The sequence below is a fragment of the Sceloporus occidentalis genome, unplaced genomic scaffold, assembly GCF_023333645.1.
Source record: "Sceloporus occidentalis isolate IW3139 unplaced genomic scaffold, rSceOcc1.0.p SCAF_4, whole genome shotgun sequence".
In the NCBI taxonomy this organism is placed as follows: domain Eukaryota; kingdom Metazoa; phylum Chordata; class Lepidosauria; order Squamata; family Phrynosomatidae; genus Sceloporus; species Sceloporus occidentalis.
In genome coordinates this window covers 173,559,786-173,579,276 of record NW_028316984.1, presented here as the reverse complement: position 1 = coordinate 173,579,276, position 19,491 = coordinate 173,559,786, and the positions used below count along the sequence as shown (strand labels likewise).

The 19,491-nt window shown below is 42.9% G+C and overlaps 1 protein-coding gene across 1 annotated transcript; it reads right to left on the bottom strand.

The window, feature by feature from the left end:
* Positions 1-16,560: 16,560 nt before the first annotated feature.
* On the bottom strand, positions 16,561-18,138 carry LOC149315022 (G protein-coupled receptor 65-like). Its single transcript, XM_089523573.1, has one exon. It carries the CDS (start codon positions 18,136-18,138, stop codon positions 17,113-17,115), a length of 1,026 nt encoding a protein of 341 aa, XP_089379699.1. The 3' UTR covers positions 16,561-17,112.
* Between the last annotated feature and the right edge of the window lie 1,353 nt (positions 18,139-19,491).

Genomic DNA, 19,491 nt, shown 5'->3' with positions numbered 1-19,491 from the left:
GCCCCACATCATTTGTTTCCTGGGGAAAAGCCGTTAGAAGTTAAGTTTAGTATCTTAGATAAAGACAGGAGGAGATACTCCTGGAAATTAAATGCTGGGCATTGTTGAAAAACCTGAATCTTAACGCTGTGTTGGTTTTTAAGGAAGAAGATATATATAGAAAAGAAGCTTAGGGGGGAAAATCAATAAATATTTTCAGTCTTACAATAGCAGGAAACTAGCTGTCAATACAGTACTTTGAGTTCTGTATAAATTTAAGAGGATACATTTATTCTAATAAAAACTCAGAATTGATATGTTGAATAGTCCCTTGTTTGGGTAAGAAATATAACTGCATTGAGGCATGTAATGATCAGAAATGTATATGATTTTACGATAAATGTATCAGAATCGTGTGCACAATCTCTCTAGCTATCATCTATCTTTTTAGCAATGTTTAAAGGGATTGTTGTATTACTCTGTTTCAGCATAAAATAGAATGAAGATATCCAGCAGCACCTTTGAAAATAACTGGTTTGTTTCTGCATGAGGTTTCATGGATATGAATTCATTGCTTCAGATTAGTGAAGAGGTTGTTTAAATTATTCATTCCTGGAGGGGAGAATGGATAATTTGATCAATTTTCTTCCTGCTGTGAACATGGTGAAGTTTTCAAACATGTTCTTGCATGGGAGAGAAAGTCTCCACCTTCCCATTATAGTGATTGTTCTTTAGCCTTCTGCCTTCCCCTGCATGGCATTTATAGTGACTTGTGGGAGGTGCAAGTATCTGCTGAGTCGAAGGCTTTCATGGCCGGCATCCATAGTTTTTTGTGGCTGCCAGCCACAGATGCTGGCAAAACGTCAGAAAGAAACTCTGCTAGAACATGGCCACATAGCCCGAAAAACCCACAAAAAACTATATCCGCTGAGTGAGGATTCCTACTGCCAACTCAGGACCTTATCACACATGGGGGGGGGGGGGGGGTTTGCAGCTCAGATCCGCAGTCACTCCTGTTCTAGCAATGCAAAGCGTGATGTTTTTCCACACCAGATCCAGAGTCACTCCTCTCTAGCAATGCGGATTGAGGTTAAAACGTGATGTTTTACCACACCTGGTTGCCTTGCCGTTGTCCTTCCGAAGTGAGGGGCAAGCGAAGTCAGTTTGATTCCAAGCAAGTCACGTGATGCGGACTCAAGCAAAGGGGTGTGAGTGCACATTGTATTACCACACCAGAGCATACTTTGAGGGTTCAACGATTCGAATCGGCCCCCTTGCACATGCTCAGTGGGGCTCCGGATGCTGTCCTCCTTCCCTGCCCCCTCCTTAGCTGTCTTCCTTCATGGGGTGAAGAACCAGTCAGGGGATGATGGGATAGCTTGCTGGGGGTCCCTGGGGCCAGGATCAGGATGCAGGAGAAGGCAGGGGATGATGGGATAGCTCGCTGGGGGTTGCTGGAGCCAGGATTGAGATTTGCGTGAATGTGTGTGTGTGTTTGCGTGAATGTGAATATACATGTGTGTGTGTGTGTGTGTGTGTGTGTGTGCATTTGCATGAATGTGTTTTGCGATAAGAGACAGGGTTAGGTGGCAGAGGGGGCGAGATGGGGATGCAGGAGCAGTCAGAGGATGATGGGTTAGATGGCAGAGGGGGCAAGATGGGGATGCAGGAGCAGTCAGGGGGTGATGGGTTAGGTGGCAGAGGGGGCGAGATGGGGATGCAGGAGCAGTCAGAGGATGATGGGTTAGATGGCAGAGGGGGCGAGATGGGGATGCAGGAGCAGTCAGGGGATGATGGGTTAGATGGCAGAGGGGGCGAGATGGGGATGCAGGAGCAGTAAGAGGATGATGGGTTAGATGGCACAGGGGTCGAGATGGGGATGCAGGAGCAGTCAGGGGATGATGGGTTAGATGGCAGAGGGGGGCGAGATGGGGATGCAGGAGCAGTCAAGAGATGATGGGTTAGGTGTCAGGGTGAAGGAGAGGAGCAGATCGGGGTCTAGGAGGACTCAGGGGATGATGGGATCGGCTGGTTGGCAGAGAGGAGGAGATGGCATGCAGGAGGAGGAGGGGAATGACGCAGCAGGACACAGGGGCCAAGGGGGGTGGCATCGGAGTGCTTTTCCACACCAGACCAATTCGCAGTGCAATCGAAGGGAGCCTGGAAGCGAATTCTCTGAAGTCACTTTTTTCCAGGTTTTACCAAAATGAGGGGTGACTTCAGAAACACTGCTGAAGCAATTCGCAAGGAGCTCCCATAGAAATCAAGGGCGTCTGATAACACAGTCACTTTATGACGTGAAACCGCATCGTTGGAAGTGCAATCACTTTGGAAGTGAGCTGGAAGTGAGCCACAAAACCACCAAAAAGCTCCATGTGATATACCTCTCTGTCTATGGCTGCATCTACACTGAAGAAATAATCCAGTTTGACATAGCTTTAACTGCCATGGCTCAGTGCTATGGAATTCTGGGAATGGTGGTTTGTTGTGGCACCAGAGCTCCACTCTGGTGACCCCAAAACTACCATTCCCAGAATTCCATGGCATAGAGCCATGGCTGTTAAATTGGTGTCAAACTGGATTATTTCTGCAGTGTAGATGCAGTGTGGATGGAGTCTGTGTCAACAGAACATAGCAACAACAGCACTCCTTACCTGACTACTCTCCCCACTACATGGCCAACACAATGGTCAGCAGAAGTAAAGCAGGGGGAAGAGAGCAAGGAGGGTTCCATCAGATGGAACCATGGCAGTTAAAGTGGAATCACAGCTTTATAACTGTACCATGTGAAAGGGTCCTTAGTCTCAAAGCTGCTGCTCTTTCCATTTGGTCTGCCTATCTACCTTGTTAGGAAGGATCGAATTAGGGGAATTTAATTAGCTCAAATATTATGAGAGGCGTGTCCTAACAACGCACGCAGCACATCATGTCCCTATGTGTATACCAGAGGTCATCTAGTCCAACCCCAAGAAACAGAGACTCCAATGCCAATGAGTTGGAATGAAAAATATAATCATTTATTAAAGCCACACAACACAAGGGATCATACACGCACACACACACATTCAATGCTAAAGCAAGGGAGGGGGAGAGATTGGGGGTAAAGGAGAAAGGATAGAGGCACCGTTGGAATATTTACCTTAGGAGTCCTCTCCAAAGCGACGGATGTGAGGGATGGTGGATGGTGAAACACGGCCGCAGAGAATGGGGAAAGCAAGCGGCGACCGTGGTGGCTAGCAGCTAAGTTCTGGCGGGCAAAGTTAACTTAGAGGCCCAAGAGAGACAGTGAGCACTGGCTTAGCTCAAGTGATTTCAGCAGAGCCCAAGGCTCGGGGAACTCAAGCCTGGAGCAGCAGGTCAGCAAGCAAGGTTTTGAGGTTTGGAACTTCAGCTCAACAAGCCCAATGAGGGCAGAAATCTCGGTCCTATTTATACTGCGAAACGTATCCTCAGGCTTTGGCTGCCTGGTGAACAAAGGTCGTGATGGCTATCTTTTGTCTAAGCTGAAACTTACACAATGGATATACAAAGGAGAGGTCTGACACCTTTCAGGGGAAGGCAAATATCTGAATGGCAGAGTTGTTAATACAATCACTTGCTCATTAGGAGAGAGGCTACTTCTTTGTCCTCTTCTCTTTGGGCTGCCTGCGAAACTTGTAGGGCAACTCCCAGAACCAGTTTCTTAAGGTTTAAATCTACCTTTTTCTATGACCAACTCCAGCAAGGCAGGCTGGCTACGTGGTCAGCTTACTTTTAGGGTAATGGCGGCTTGCGGTGGGGTCAGTCAGGGGTCATGATTTTTGATTGCTTGGCACCCAAAATTTATATAAAACCAAATTCAGTAACAACCTGCTTACCTACCTAACTCTTTCGAGGGAAGCCCCAAGACTCCAACTATAAGCAAAGCTTAGATACAACGTTAAATATTTCTTCATTTTTTAATTGTTAAAAATCAGAAAACATTCTTGAATATTCACACAATGTCTCATAATGTTACATTAACACTGTACAGAAAACCAAATACAAACAACAGCAATAACAAATACTTTCACACTTATACTTTAACTTCCTCCTTGTGATTGGATTTTTAAAAATGCCCAAACTAATAATAATTTGGATTGATTAGTACTTAATTATGGTACGAATATTCTCCGTATTGGCTATAACCACCTATATTTAACATACATTCTTAATCTTGTGCTTTTTATATTCTCTAATACCTTCTATATATATCCCCCTGCTTATACAGTATCTTCTTTTCTCTTATAAGATAGGGGATCTCCAGACGGCCCCAAAAGGGAGGGCTGGAGGCGCCCAGTTTTCCTCTGGAAGGATGCCGCAGCAGCCAAACTGCACGGCGTCCCTCTGCACCAAAAACAACCCGGAAAACATGGGTTCTTTTGGTGCGCAGACGACATCATCAGTACATCATGGACACGTGCCCAGTGTGGACGAGAGGCTGGCATGATGGCAACGGCGGCATATTCTAGGGTTCCAGAGCGTGTGGTTGCTGTGTGCTCCAGAACTCTAGAATCAGCGCACACACGCAGCTTCTCGCCTGTCTGTCTTGGGCCATAGTATAATGTGAAATGATATATTCACACTTGTCTATATATGTTGGATTGTTTTATATTAGGATCTTTTATATTTCTTTCTCTAGTATTTTGTTATTAAACAAAGTTAAATATTTTGGTAATGTCCTTACATTTAAAAAGTAATGTAATGAATGGGAATAAAGTCACTTTGTTGGTGGGACAAAGTTATCAGTACTGAACATGACAATAGTTGGGCACATGTCAACTTCTCTGTTCTCTGCACTCTTCCTTTGGTGTCCCTTCCATGTCTTTTCTCTTTGGTATATTTGTTTTGTATGCTCTTGTATGTGTGGCTTAATTGTATACAGCAAAGTCAATCTTAAAATTACTGCTGAAGGTGGAGAAAACTCATATTGGAGAGGACTGTGTGAGTGGAAGAATAGTTGGTATTCCTTTGCCATGTTTTGATCAATTTCTTTCATCTCCCAGAATTTATGCTACTCTCTCATTCATCCTGATGGAAAAGGGAAGCCAGACAACCCATTTGCTAGCTTCAGAAACACAAGCTTCAGCAAAATCAGAAAGCTTTATTCAGAAAACTGAGTTGATTACAGTATAATGATGTTGTCAGGACTGAGGCACTTTTGGTTACACAGTATATTAAAAGTTCATAGCATTTCAAAGTTTTTTTCACAGGCTTACATCCCATATGTTCACAAACCAAAACATTCCATTTTTGAGGACTATCCCCCCTTGTACCAGGCATTCTCATAGAACTGACCTCAATAGCTCACAGCTTGTTTTTTCTCCCCTCACACCTACTCATTATTTGGTACTATGAATGATAAACAATCCTCCCACCCAACACCACCATTTATGTTTATGCAGCACATTCCATCATCCAGTTTTACAAAGTACAAACAAAATATATGGCTAGCAATCATGGCAGGATCCTGTAATCCTGACACCATTATTGCGTGGCCATATTTTGAGTTGGTCCCTGAAGCTGTGACTTTAACAGCAGCTTGGTATCTTTAATTCAGGTCAGATTACCTGTGCCATTGAAGATTTATTCCTGTCTATTACTGTGCATTTGCACAAACATTTTGCTTCCAATTTCATGTTACAGCTACCACAGTAGGGACTTTATGCTTCTCCAGAGACAGTTAATGGAAACAATTCCTACTGGAAGATAAAGCTGTCCTTCCAAGCAACCCACAGGATTAAGCGGTAAAGAGAGAGTTGCAGCAATTCTCAAGATCCAGCTATCCCACATAGAAATAAATTTGCAGGGAGTTATCAGATTGTTGGGAGTAAGCACCACTCAGTGAGGTCTACTTTCAAGCAAGTCTGCTCAGACTGAGATTCCCCAATGACCCCAATCAAATGCAGACTTTCTTAAGGAAGAAATGAAAAATTAAATAAAATGAGAATAAATATCATGTTGGGGCAAAAAGGGTAATTAATATGACCCTATTGAGGTATACATCTTTTTCAGTTAAGATAAAACATTGGTTGGAATAAAAGTGAATGTGGAAGTGTTGCCACTACATTCTACATATACTTATTGAAAAATGAATTTCACTGAGTGCAGTGGAACTGGCTCTGAATTTAATACTTATAGAATTTACAAAATTTATGACCTGCTTTTAAAACAAGATTTGGAAAGACAGAATCAAAGTTTAATTGTGAATAAAGTAAAATATACACATGACAAAGTAGACACAGGAGCAAATCAAAATTGAGAGAGAAAATATAGAGCATTATAACCATAGAGATGGATTTATTTGTTATAGTCTTGACAGATGGGTAACACTCCTGCATTATACATTTGAGGTTTAAACTTGGAGAAGAGTAGCTTGCATCTAGTCAGACAGTGGTGCCATCTGATATAGAATCATAGAGTTGGAAGAGACCACAAGGGCCATCCAGTCCAACCCCCTGCCAAGAGGAACTCTCAATCAAAGCATCCCCCACAGATAGGCATCCAGCCTCTGTTTGAAGACCTCTAAGGAAGGAGACTCTACTACACCCCGAGGGAGCTTGTTCCACTGTCGAACAGCCCTTACTGTCAGAAAGTTCCTCCTAATGTTGAGGTGGAATCTCTTTTTCTGTAGCTTGCATCCATTGTTCCAGGTCCTGTTCTCTGGAGCAGCAGAAAACAAACCTGCTCTCTCCTCAATATGACAGCCCTTCAAATATTTAAATAGGGCTATCATATCACCTCTTAACCTTTTCTTCTCCAGGCTAAATATCCCCAGCTCCCTAAGGCATTCCTCATAGGGCATGGTTTCCAGACCCTTCACCATTTTACTTGCCCTCCTTTGGCTCCAGTTTCTTAATGTCCCTTTTGAATTGTGGTTCCTAGAACTGAACACAATATTTCAGGTGGGGCCTGACCAAAGCAGAATAGAGTGTCATTATTACTTCCCTTGATCTAGATACTATACTTTTATTGATGCAGCCTAAAATCGCATTGGCCTTGTTAGCTGCCACATCACACTGTTGACTCATGTTGACTCAACTTGGACTTCAAAATGCAACTTTGAAAATTGTGTTTAAACGCATTTTCCTGGAAAGGAACTGTATGGCTTTTGTTGTATTCTCAAATGGGTCCATGGCCCTAAAAAGGTTAAGAACTACTGCCTTAGAAGTCCTCCTATGGTCAGTGGGACTTAATCCCAGGTAAGTGCATAGGCTTGCAACCACAGTCCCAAAGTTGTATTCAGTTGTTGTTGTTGTGTGTTCAAGTCATTTCTGGCTGACTTATAGTAACCTTAAGGCTTGGTGTTTTCTTGGCAAGATTTATTCAGAGGGGTTTTGTCATTGTGTTCCCTTGAGGTTGAGAGTGTGTGACTTGTTCAAGTGAGTTTCATGGCTGAGCTGGGAATCAAGCTCTGGTTACCAGAGTTGGAGTCCAACAATTAATCGTGTATCAAAATGCATGCACGGATGTGTAGATATCTTCTAAGTAAAAGTTGGCTGCAGAAATAACGACTAAGAATTTTGAACCACCTTATACTTGCACGTTTTATCTGGCATAAACTTTCATGAACTACATCTGATAAACTGAGTTACAGTCCATCAAAACTTGTGCCATAATATGTGTACATTTTTAAGTGTCACAAGGCTGTTTTGTGTGGATAGTGTCATTACAGAGTTCAGCCATCAGATGGCGCTTGACTTCGTTGTACTTGGAAGAAGATGGTGGTGAACAGACTTATAAACCAGCTAATCACCAGCCGGAGGCTGTAAGCCAATCAGGTGCTGGCTGGGGGAATTTGAACATTCCATGTGGCAGTTGGTTTGGTCTGTTGGAATTTTGACAGTTGAGAGGACAGATAGTGTTCTGTGGAGTCCAGTGAGTGGACTTAGTTTTATGAGTTCCAGAGGGGAACTGAGATTTAAGTCCAGTGTGGGGCTTACAACCTGATAGATACTCTGAGTTAGGGATCTGTGAAGTCCAAGAGTGGACAGTGTTCTGGGAGTTCCAGAGGGAACTATTAGGGTTTGGCTATACACCAAGAAGGGTCTCTTAGGTCCAGAGAGGGACAGCCAAATATTAGGAGTCTGAAAGTGAGAGACTCAGTGGGAACCAAACTCTGAAAGAGGGTTGTGGTTCTATATGATCCTGAGGGATTAATGGCCGGTGTGGCGAAGTTTTCAATAAGAATACAAAGTTTCATCTGTAACTAAGTAACTAAAGCGCGTTACAGACCGCCCAGAAGGGGTGGTCTGCCGCCGCCTTCATTTGCAGCGCGGAGGAGCCCCAGCGTCCAAACCACAAGGCTCCTCCACGCTGCAAATAAGAAGCACCAAAATGGTGCTTTTCTTTGCGGCGTGGATATGATGCCGCGAGGCACCAATGGCGCACTCACAGCGTCATATGCGTCGCGCGACGTGCGGACGCAGTGCGTCCGCTACGTAAAGATGGCAGCCCCCGTGTGGAACAGGCGCTGCCATTTTGTACGGACTCGGTCCGTATTAGGGTTAGGGGCATCCGGAAGTGAGGCCCCTTTCTAATCCTAATACGGACCCAGTCTGTACTTCATGCCCGTTTGTAACGGGCCTAAGAAAGACTAAAACAGCAACATCGTATCCATAACACATTGCTCAGTTTGTTTTATAATAAACTTTTATTATTAGTTTTTTGTGGTATTTTCAGGCTATGTGACTATGTTCGAGAAGAGTTTCTTCCTGATGTTTTGCCAGCATCTGAAGATTCCAGCCACAGATGCTGGAGAAATGTCAGGAAGAAACTCTTTTCGAACATGACCACATAGCTCAACCCCCCCCCCCCCCAAAAAAAAAAAAAAAAAAAAAAAAAAAAAAAAAAAAAAAAAAACTATGGTTGCCAGCCATGAAAGCCTTCGACTTCACAACTTTTATTATTGTTTGAAAAACCGCTTGGCCTGAGTTTTGAAACACAAAACACACTATTGAACACTAAGAGTCTAGAGTGAGTTGTCACATAATTTGGTAGCAGCAGTGGGAACAGAATTCCCAAGTGCCTGCCATCATAAGAGTGGATTGTGATTTGGAGTGCATCACATATTTAGGTGGCAGCAGTGGGATAAAAAGGCCCAAGATGCTGTCATCAATTAAACTTAGTGGTAGGACATAAAAAGTGCGTCACAACAATGTCATTACATAGTTCAGTCATCAGATGGGCGTTTGACTTCATTGTACCTGGAACAAGAAGGCGGTTTTCTGCTCCTATTCTTAGCCTTCAAAGACAGATACCTATATTGACCCATTGTTTTATTTTCATGTGTTTGTCAATCCCATTTGGGAGCACCTACTGTATTTTGGTACTGACATGATCAGAACATGAAAAATTATTTTTAAAAGGCAATTAATAACCATTATAGTTCAGAATTATTGTCATTGTTACATTTTGAAAAAAAATATTACTTTGCTTTCACATTTCTTGACCTAAACGAAACTACTTACTTAAAAAAAACCAACCATGAAATATACAAGCTATTAACTTGTAGCATGTTCTCCCGTCCACCTTGTCATCATCTCAACACCCACCACGCAGCACAATGCAGTGACAGGAGATACAGCATCAGCCAGCATTTGAAACATTCCCTTTCCACCATTCAGAGAAAGCATGCCTACATAAATAAAGTAACTCAGGCCTGTTACAGACTGCCAAAATAAAGCTGCTTCGGGTCTCTTTGGAGGTATGCTATTTAAATGATGCATGGGTCCTAAGAGTTCGGAGGTCACGCCAAAGTCACACTCCATTCCTAAGCACTGGAGTGCAGCTTTGGTGCAGCTTCCAGATTCTTAGGATACGTGCATTATTTAAACAGCATACATCCAAAGAGACCCGAAGCAGCTTTATTTTGGCAGTCTGTAACAGGCCTAAGTAACTAAAAGATCAGTTACATTTGCAAAAGGAGGGATGTCATCCCTGTTAAGGTGCATTTGTAACTTCAGCCTTCATTGCTGGCAAAGGAATTAATACCAAATAACCAGTTACATACAAATAACTGGTTACATCCAAGCCCTAGAAATTACTTCTTCATTTACTCTTTGAAATCTATATCCTATATGCCTAGGACTGGAACCCCTCCACTGCCAATATTTCATTTCTATGCAGAGAAATGCTGCGCTGTTTGAACCTATAATTATATATTTGAATTTAATCTTCAAAATAGTTTTATCTAAATCTCAGATCAAAGTTATACTTTGAAGGCCCCGCATTCCTGTGAGGAGAGTAGGGGACTAATTATACTGAATTGCAAACATAGAAAATTAATACCTTTCATAGTGCAATGCCTATCATCCTGTAGTAAATAAAAGAATGCTTTTAATTTATTTGGGATAACATTAATTGGACTTGCATTGCTAGTCTGAGTAGCCACAAGGTTATACTTTCTTCCCGAAGGCATGGCAGTGAATATTAAGTAGATATCTATGCTGCCTCTTTGACTTGTTGGCAGTGCAAATCATCTTTCTTGTCAAGGCTCATAATCACACCATCATTTGAGGACTCACACTCTGAACAGCCTTTTAAATGAGTGAATATATTAAGATAGATTTTTGCCCGTTACAAACAATCACAGGACTGGAAGATAAGAGAAAGGAAAAGAAAGACAGAATCATTTTGGTAACTTACGCGTGTAAGTTCTACTGAAGTGGTTGGACATTTTTGTTTGATGTGGAACAGAAGCATTTAGTTCAAGGTTGTGAATTGGATGGTCCTTGTGTTCTCTGCCAACTCTATGATTCTATGATTCTAAGTGGAGCTGAGCATGTGATACCATTGTGCATGCAGATGCTCACTGTACACTGATGTGCTATGCACAATATCCATGACTATGCTTTGCATAGGGATGCACATTTCATAGTTTGCATGGATATGCATTATGTCATTCAGCTAAGGATTTCATAGTAATCCTCCAACACTTCACAGATGAAAACCAGGACATAAGCAACATCAGAGTCGGCCAAAAAGGCAAATGTTATTAATAAAAAAGATCAAACCATCTAAGAAAGGCTGAAGCAGTTTGCTTTATCCTGTGTCCAATGGAAAAGGCAAGTTTCTTTTAATACCAAATAACCAGTTACATCCAAATAACTGGTTACATTCCCGTTTCTCCCCTCTTCCCCTCTGAGTTAAAGCTGGTTAGAGAGGATGGCATAAAGTTTGGAGGAAAAAACTGTCAAAATGATTCTAAAATGTTTTCCAAAAGTAAAACAGAGTTAACTGCTTTTGCACTTTGAACTCAGTTTGCAGCAATGAAAGTAAGCTGAGAAAAAGGGGAGGATGTACAAGGAAACAGAAACTGGGTCATGCAGATGTAAAAGTGGGATATTGTTGTTGTGTGTTTCCAAGTCATTTCCAATTTATGGTGATCCTAAGGCAAATCTATCACGAGGTTTTCTGGGGCCAAAAGTGTGTGATTTGACCAAGGTCACCTGGTGGGTTTCCATGGCCAAATGGGGAATTGAACCCTGATCTCCAGATTCATAATCCAATGTTCAAATTAATACAGAACAAAAGGGGAATATGGGAGAATAAAAGAGAAACTGGGACATTTTAAAAGCAGATGGAAGAGTGGGATGATGGAGGATTAATCAGGCCTGCCCCTGAAGACTGCCTAACAGTGATGTGAGATCTCAGCTGAAGACTCTAAAGTCACACAAAATGATTTATATAAAAGGGAGAAGGGGTAGGACCAGGAAAACCCCTGATGGGCATTGAAGGCAAGCCCATGCATTAACACTGACATGGGAACCATGCAGCCAGCAGAGTGTATACAGCTCCAAGGATTATTAATACAGCCACTGGGACTTTTTTGGATCCCTGCAGATGTCCTCCTCTGCTTAATCTGTTTTTTCCAGCTGGAAAGAGATAAAATCACAATTGTAGCATCATAGTGTTGGAAGAGACCACAAGGGCCATGCACTCCAACCTGTCTGCCATGCAGGAACACACCATCAAAGCATCCCTCACAGATGGCCATCCAGCCTCTCTTTAAAAACCTCTGAAGATGGAGACTCCACCACTCTCTGGGGGAGTGTGTTCCACTGTCAAACAGCTCTTACTGTCAATAGGTTCTTCCTAATGTTTAGGTGGAATCTCTCTTCCTATAGCATGAATCCATTGCTTCAGGTCCTAGGCTCTGGATTAGCAGAAAACAAGCTTGCTCCATCCTCAGTGTGACATTGTTGTATCTGAAGTTGGCCCCTGGCATTAAAGCAGATTGAGCCCCCCCCCCCCACACACACACACCAGGCACCTGATTCCATGTAGTTCAGTAACCTGGGCAGTTCTATTAATGTGAACATGTGTAGGAATGTCCAGAATATCATACTGATAGTTTTCTGTGGGTTTTCCAGGCTATTTGGACACATTATTTAAGAATTTATTCCTGATGTTCCACCTGCATCTGTGGCTAGCATCTTCAGAGGGTGGTGGCATGGAAGTATGTGGGGTGTGTATACACACACACACACACACACACACACACACACACACACACACTTGTGTGAACCTTCAGGAATAAATTCTTCCAGAACGTGACCATGTAGCCCAAAAAACCCACAGAAAACTATGGACACCAGCTGTGAAAGCCTTTGACTTCACAGCATGCTGACACTTAGACGCCCTGGTAAATGTGTATATGGTTATTTGGGGTGGAGCCAGGATGTATGGGCCCCAGCCGATACCTTTCTCTGTATATACTATGCAGACAGAATACCTGAGAAATGTTCAAGAGAAGTGGAGCTCTTGCAGAACTGCATGATTCTGTCTGCAGAGGCTGCTTGTGTACGTGTCAGGTGAGGCGACGCTGTACTCAGGCTGTTCTTAACATGAAGGAGACTTTTAACATTTTTCAATTGATAATGGAGAGATTCCCCCTCCCCTACCTTTCCCTGAATAACAACTGCAAATCTCTTTCCTACATGGAAGTAAGCTGCCCTCTAGTGAAAAAATCAGTTTAAAACCAGCTGCTTAGCTCCTTTTGTTAAGGTATGCTATACAACAGAAATTGTAGGCAAGAGCCTTTGCAGATTTAAATAAGCTACAGATAAGGAGTATACAATCCAATAAATCTCCAATCAGTGTGTATAGATATTGTGGCTAGTTTCTTTTGCTCTTGTTGATGTTAACTGCCCTTGAGTTGATCGTCCTCAACTCATGGCAACCTTGTTGATAAGACCTCTCCAAGACCCCCTGTCCTCAGCTGCTCTGCTCAGGTCCTTCAGGCTCAGGCCCATGACCTCTCTGATTGAGTCCAACCATCTGGCATGTGGTCCCCCTTTCTTTCTGCTGTCTTCTACCTTTCCTAGCATTAGTGTCTATTCTAATAACCTATATGTTCCCGTGATGCAGCAAAAGTGATGCAGCCTCATTTTAGTCATCCTGGATTGATTTGTTTTAGAACCCATTTATTTGTCTTCTTGACTGTCATGGTATCTGCATTCTTCTCCAGCACATCTCAAATGAATTTCTTTCTCTGGGCTTTCCTCACTGTCTAGCTTTCACATCCATACATGGTGATGGAGAATATGATGGCCTGGACAAGCCTCACTTTAGTATTCAGGTTTATGTCTTAACACTTTAGGATCATGTCCAATTCTTTCATAGCTGCCCTTCCCATTCCTAGCCTTCCTCTAATTTCCTGACTACAGTCTCTATTCTGCTCAATGTTTGATCCAAGGTATGGGAATTCTTTGACTATTTCAATTTTATCATTATCTAGGCAGGTTTTTATAGGTGCCCCATGGTTATTATTTTTGGTTTCTTATGTTCAGCATTAAGCCTACTTTGGCACTTTCCTTCTTGATACACTAGTAATCACTCTAGACCTTATTTACTCAAATATTTTTGGTATTTACCCCCTAAGGGTACCTGCCAAAGATTGGTCTATCTACCTTCTTATAAATCATCCATTTAGATATGCAAGCAATTTTATATTAAATAACTATAAACAATTAATAATAAAATATTATTCCTATTTCTATTACAGAGGTGTATGCTATATATAGGCTTGCCATATCCCGCCTGGGGGTGGGACTTTCCTGGTTTGGGGCGGGTCCGCACGGTCCCGCCCCGGTTTGGCCCCGCCCCGGGACACCCCCCAGCGAGGCCCTGGAGGCGGCTCCGCGATCAGGGAGCCAACCAAGGCCTCTCTGGGGCTTGGGAGACGCTGTCTCCCAGGCCCCAGCGAGGCCCTGGAAGCGGCTCCGCGGTCGGAGCTCCGGCCGCGGGGTCCTCCAAGGCCTCCGTGAGGCAGGGGAGGAGGAGGAGGCCGCCTGCCATCGCGGCGATTGCCGCGATGAGGAGCGGCCCCCGCCTCCTTCCCGGCCTGGGAGCAGGCCGAGGCTTCCTCCCAAGCCGGGAAGGAGGAGGAGGCCGCTTCCCACCGCGGCGATCGCCACAATGAGTAGCGGCCCCCACGCTCCTTCCCGGCCTGGGAGCAGGCCGAGGCTTCCTCCCAAGCCAGGAAGGAGAAGGAGGACAAGGTTTAAAAATGTGGGACCTTTTTTTTTTTAATTTCCTGGCCAGGAAATTTTTTTAAAAAGGTCCTACATTTTTAAACCTTGTCCTACATTTGTCCCGGTTTGGAGGTCCTCAGCTATGGCAACCCTAGCTATATATAAACTTTAGGCTGTAGATCATAAAACAAAATATTACTGGTAACAATATTTTTTTAAATAGTGGCATAGAAACAACTTGAACACAACATATAAAATCACAGTAGCACATTAAAAATCCCTTCAACAATTCATTAAAATTAATGGCTCGATTTAATCCACAAATTAAAAGCCAGAAGACAATGTCTGTCATTCTGTTAATGTTATGTAGGAGTCTCCTTCCTCCTGAAGGACTCACTCCGTGGCCATTTTGTGACCGATGGAGAATGTACACTGGGAGGGAATGCTCAGAAAAATGCCTGGTTATGTCCCTACAGCCAGATACACAACAATGGCATCATCTTCCAGGATCTCCTGAAGACCTTCAGGAAGATTTGTGTTAACCCAACTTTGTTTGTATCTAGCTTCCCTCAATAGTCAGCTGCAGCCCACTTTCCAGATGGCTATTAAGTCAATTTCTGTTTTTTCAAGTAGAAGCAAGCCTCATCATTGGTAAGTATTGCCATTAGCAGTCTCATTAGCAGTCTCATTAGCAGGGGAGTGTGTTACACTGTTAAACAGCTCTTACTGTCAGGAGGTTCCTCCTAATGTTGAGACAGAATCTCTTTTCCTGTAGCTTGCATCCATTGTTCTGCGTCTTATTCTCTGGAGCAACAGAAAACAAGCTTAGAATCATAGAATAATAGAGTTGGAAGAGACCACAAGGGCCATCCAGTCCAACTGCCTGCCATGCAGGAACTCCCAATAGAAGCATCCCTGACAGATGGCCATCCAGCCTCTGTTTAAAGACCTCCAAGGAAGGAGACTCCACTACACTCCGAGGGAGTGTGTTCCACTGTTGAACAGCCCTTACTGTCAAGAAGTTCTTCCTGATGTTGAGGTGGAATCTCTTTTGCTGTAGCTTGCATCCATTGTTCCAGGCCCTAGTCTCTGGAGCAGAAGAAAACAAGCTTGCTCCCACCTCAATATGACACCCCTTCAAATATTTAAACAGGGCTATCATATCACCTCTTAACCTTCTCTTCTCTAGGCTAAACATCCCCAGCTCCCTAAGTCTCTCCTCATAAGGCATGGTTTCCAGACCCTTCACCATTTTGGTCACCCTCTTTTGGACACTCTCCAGCTTATAGCTTTTTATGAGGTTTTCAGGCTATATAGCTGTATTCTGGAAGAGTTTATTCCTTGACGTTTCACCAGAATCTGTAGCTGGCATCTTCAGAGTCAAAACTATTCCAAAACATGGCTACATAGCCTGAAAACTCCACAATCCCCCCCCCCCCCGTAAAAAAACCCCCTATGGGTTCCAGTCATAAAGCCTTTGACTTCATGCTCCAGCTTGTTAACATCCTTTTTGAATTGAGATGCCCAGAACTGGACACAATATTCCAGGTGAAACCTGACCAAAGCAGAATAGAATGGCACTATTACTTCTACTACTAGTAGAAAATGACCCAGCAAATGAACCTGAGGTTCAGGGGATGGGTGTTTGGAATAAAAACTAATGTTGATTTTTGGAGGGAGGGGATAGTAGGCTCTTGGGGCTGCCTGTGGCACACAGAGTGTATATTTCCCATCCTTGAATTAGGATGCAGTAAAGAACAGTTTGTATGAGCAACCCTCTTTTTATTATATATAATAAAATTCTAGTCATTTCTAACATTTATACCCTTCTTTTTTGCTAAAATGGATTTTCAAAGAATTTAATAATCAGTAAAATCCATCACAAAGCTTCAGTGTAAAATATTAAGGATACACTGGTGTATGATGGTGTCTTCTGGCCTAGGGCACATGATGCCATAACCAAAGTTTCAGGCTCCTCTACTGAAGGAGAAAGAAGAAAGAGCTGTAGGTAGAGTCAGAGGCTTAAAGATATATCAACAAAGAGAAGTAGTCCCTCTGTTAATCTGTAACGTGTCTGACTCTACTATGAGGCAGAATAAGCCAAGCACTGCAAGTGGAAAAGGCTGGGGGGAGGTTAAGTAGCATCCCTCTTTCCTCCTAAGCTTTTCAGGCAATTTCCTTGAGGATTTAGTTGTTACCGTCATATGATCAGTCCTCTAGATATCCTTTTATCCTCTGGTACAGTGGAAAGTGCTGTTTGGTCTACCAATATTGCTTTGATTCAATCAAGGAAGCCATAACCCTGAGTTTGCAAGAGGTGAAGAGGGCTGTTGATCAGAGTTCATTAAGGTCTCTCATTCATAGGGTAACCATAAATTGAAGTTGACTTGATGGCAAATAATAACAAACTGGAATAAAATTTCACTGTCAGTTCTGAGCAGTTGGGCAGGTGGTATGGGGAGAAGGCACCATCTTGTCTTGGCCACAAGAAGAAGATGTCTTGGATCAACCTTATCTGCAGACTCTTCTGGCCAGTGGCTAGAAGGAGGGTGTTTTCAATCTTAGAAAAGAAATGGGAGGAATAAGATAATACTCCATTTTCACCAAATTTTACTTTGGCAGTATGTTGTCTGATGGTCTATAAGAATGTTGCTGATTCTGGCACATTATTGGTTTTATACTGTGAACCTCTGGACACAACAAAGTTTTGGGTCTTTTGTACCTCTGGTTGGCTGGCAGAAAGGTCACACTTGAACATGTTCCAGATATCTGTTCTACCAGTTTCACTCACAAAGCAATAGAGAATTGGGTCAGCTGTACAATTTAAACTCGTCAGTGCAGTTGTGATTCTGTAAGGTGTGAACATCACCTTGGCAATGGAACAATTGCGCCGCTCCATGATGCTCCGCAGAAAAAGAACAACATGGTAGGGAGTGAAACACAAAAAGAAAGTGACAATGATGCTCAACAGTAAGTGTTTGATTTTCCTCTTGTCACACTCTTGTGTCGCTTGATTATGCTCCACAGCTCGGTATATTTTCTGGTAGCAAAACACCATGATAATCAAAGGGATCATATATCCTACTCCAACCCGGTAAATGTTCAACCAAGCTTGCCATTCCTGTAGAGGGTATGTATCATAGCATAAAGTGTGGTTGGTCTCTTTTGAGTTATCATGTTCTGGAAATATCTCTTCTTGTTTTAAAATCTGAAAGTTTGACATGATTTCAAAACCCCAAACTAAGGCAGAAATAAACAAGGCAAATCTTCTTGTACGTAAATAATGAAACCTCAGTGGGTGAACTATAGCAAAGTATCTGTCAAGAGAAATGCAGGTGAGAAATCCCGAGCTGGTGTAGTAATTTAAGTATTTGAGAAAAACAGACAACTTGCAAAGGTCTGGGGAAAGTCTCCAGTCATCCCCATTCTGTGCATAGTAAATCCAAAGAGGTAGAGTTAGCGTGTAGAGTAGATCGGCTAAAGATAGACTGAGAAGATAGATGCCTAGCTCATTTTTTTTCTTCACCTGGCAGCAGGAAATGAAAAGGGATGCAAGGTTGGCAGGAATGCTAATGATCATCAAAATGCTGTAGAGAACTGGAAACAAATATTCATCTAGTTCATGATTTATCTCACATATATCGTTATGTGCAGTAGAGTTCATGCTTCCATTAGGAATGCCTGCTTGCAGGTAGGGAGATGTTTGGGGTTTCTTCTTGTTGATACCTCTCTAGTTGGGTTACAAAATGGTGAACCGTAAGTTCTTTCTCATCCAGTTATTACTCTTCATTAAAAAGTAAGGACTCCATTCATCGATTTTGCTTCATTTTGCTGCAGAGGGAAGAAAATAAAAATTAGAAGGCTTATCTTACTATTTTAAGAGAAAAAATGTCATAGGAACACAAAACAAAATGGTAAAGCGTTGGAAACTTTAGGTTCTTTGACATTGCAGTCCCAGTGCTGGTATTATGAGTAAGAAGAATAAGGGAGTTGCCTCAGCTGGCAGATTCCATGATGAAGCAGTAGCGCCTCCTTGCAGTTCTTCCTTAGCTAAAGATGGGTTTCCGATATACTCTGTCACCCACTAATTTAGCCTTTTATACCATATGGCTGTGGTGGTGAACCTATGGCATGCATGCCCTTTCTGGCATGTGAAGCTATTTCTGAGGGCATGCAGAGAGATGGGAGGGCAGAGAAAGAGTAGAAACAGGCGGGCACTTTTTCCTCCTCTTCCCCTGTCCTCTTGGGCCTTCAACTGTCTCCAGGGAAGTCCAATTCCAGAAGGCAGAAGTCCCATCCCCTGTAAGTCCCATTCCCCCAGAAGTCCCGGCCCTCCAGCACCATTTAACACCTAGCGTGGGAATGCCTTTGAGTTTGGGCATTCAGTTTGCAAAAGGTTCGCCATCACTGCTATATGGTAAACACCACTATTCTATCAACAGACTGGTGGGGTAAAGATTCAGCTGGAAGTTGACGTCTCACCATGGCATGATGGTGACACCAACTTGTCCTTTGTTCTAGTCAGCAAAGTATCTTGAGCTGCAGAGCCCATCCTCCACACATTCTGAAATAAATGTAGAAGCTGGGGCTGGTGTGTTCTCATTTCCAACTTGAATTTGTGGGTTTGAACTTGAAAAGTGATGACAGATGCACATAACAGATCTGGAGTCCTTGTAATATCACAGCAGCCACTGTAGTCTCTAAATGCCAAAATATACTTGTCTGGGAGCAGCTCTTACATACTATCAAAAATTGGAGTGTACATGTAGTTTGAGCGACATACCTTTTGTGTGCCACAAATATGACAGAAATTCCCCAGCAGTGGATTTTCTTCCACACATCTGTGGTTCATAGTCTCTGATTCTGAGAAGAGAGGGAAAGGATGGGTGATGAACAATGGACCAAATCAGTAGCAAAACCTAAAGTGTGTGTGTGTTTTAGGATGAAAATTTGTCTGTGGTTTAGTGTCTGATTCTCTATAAAGAGGGAAAGGGTGGGTGGTGAACAAAACAATAAA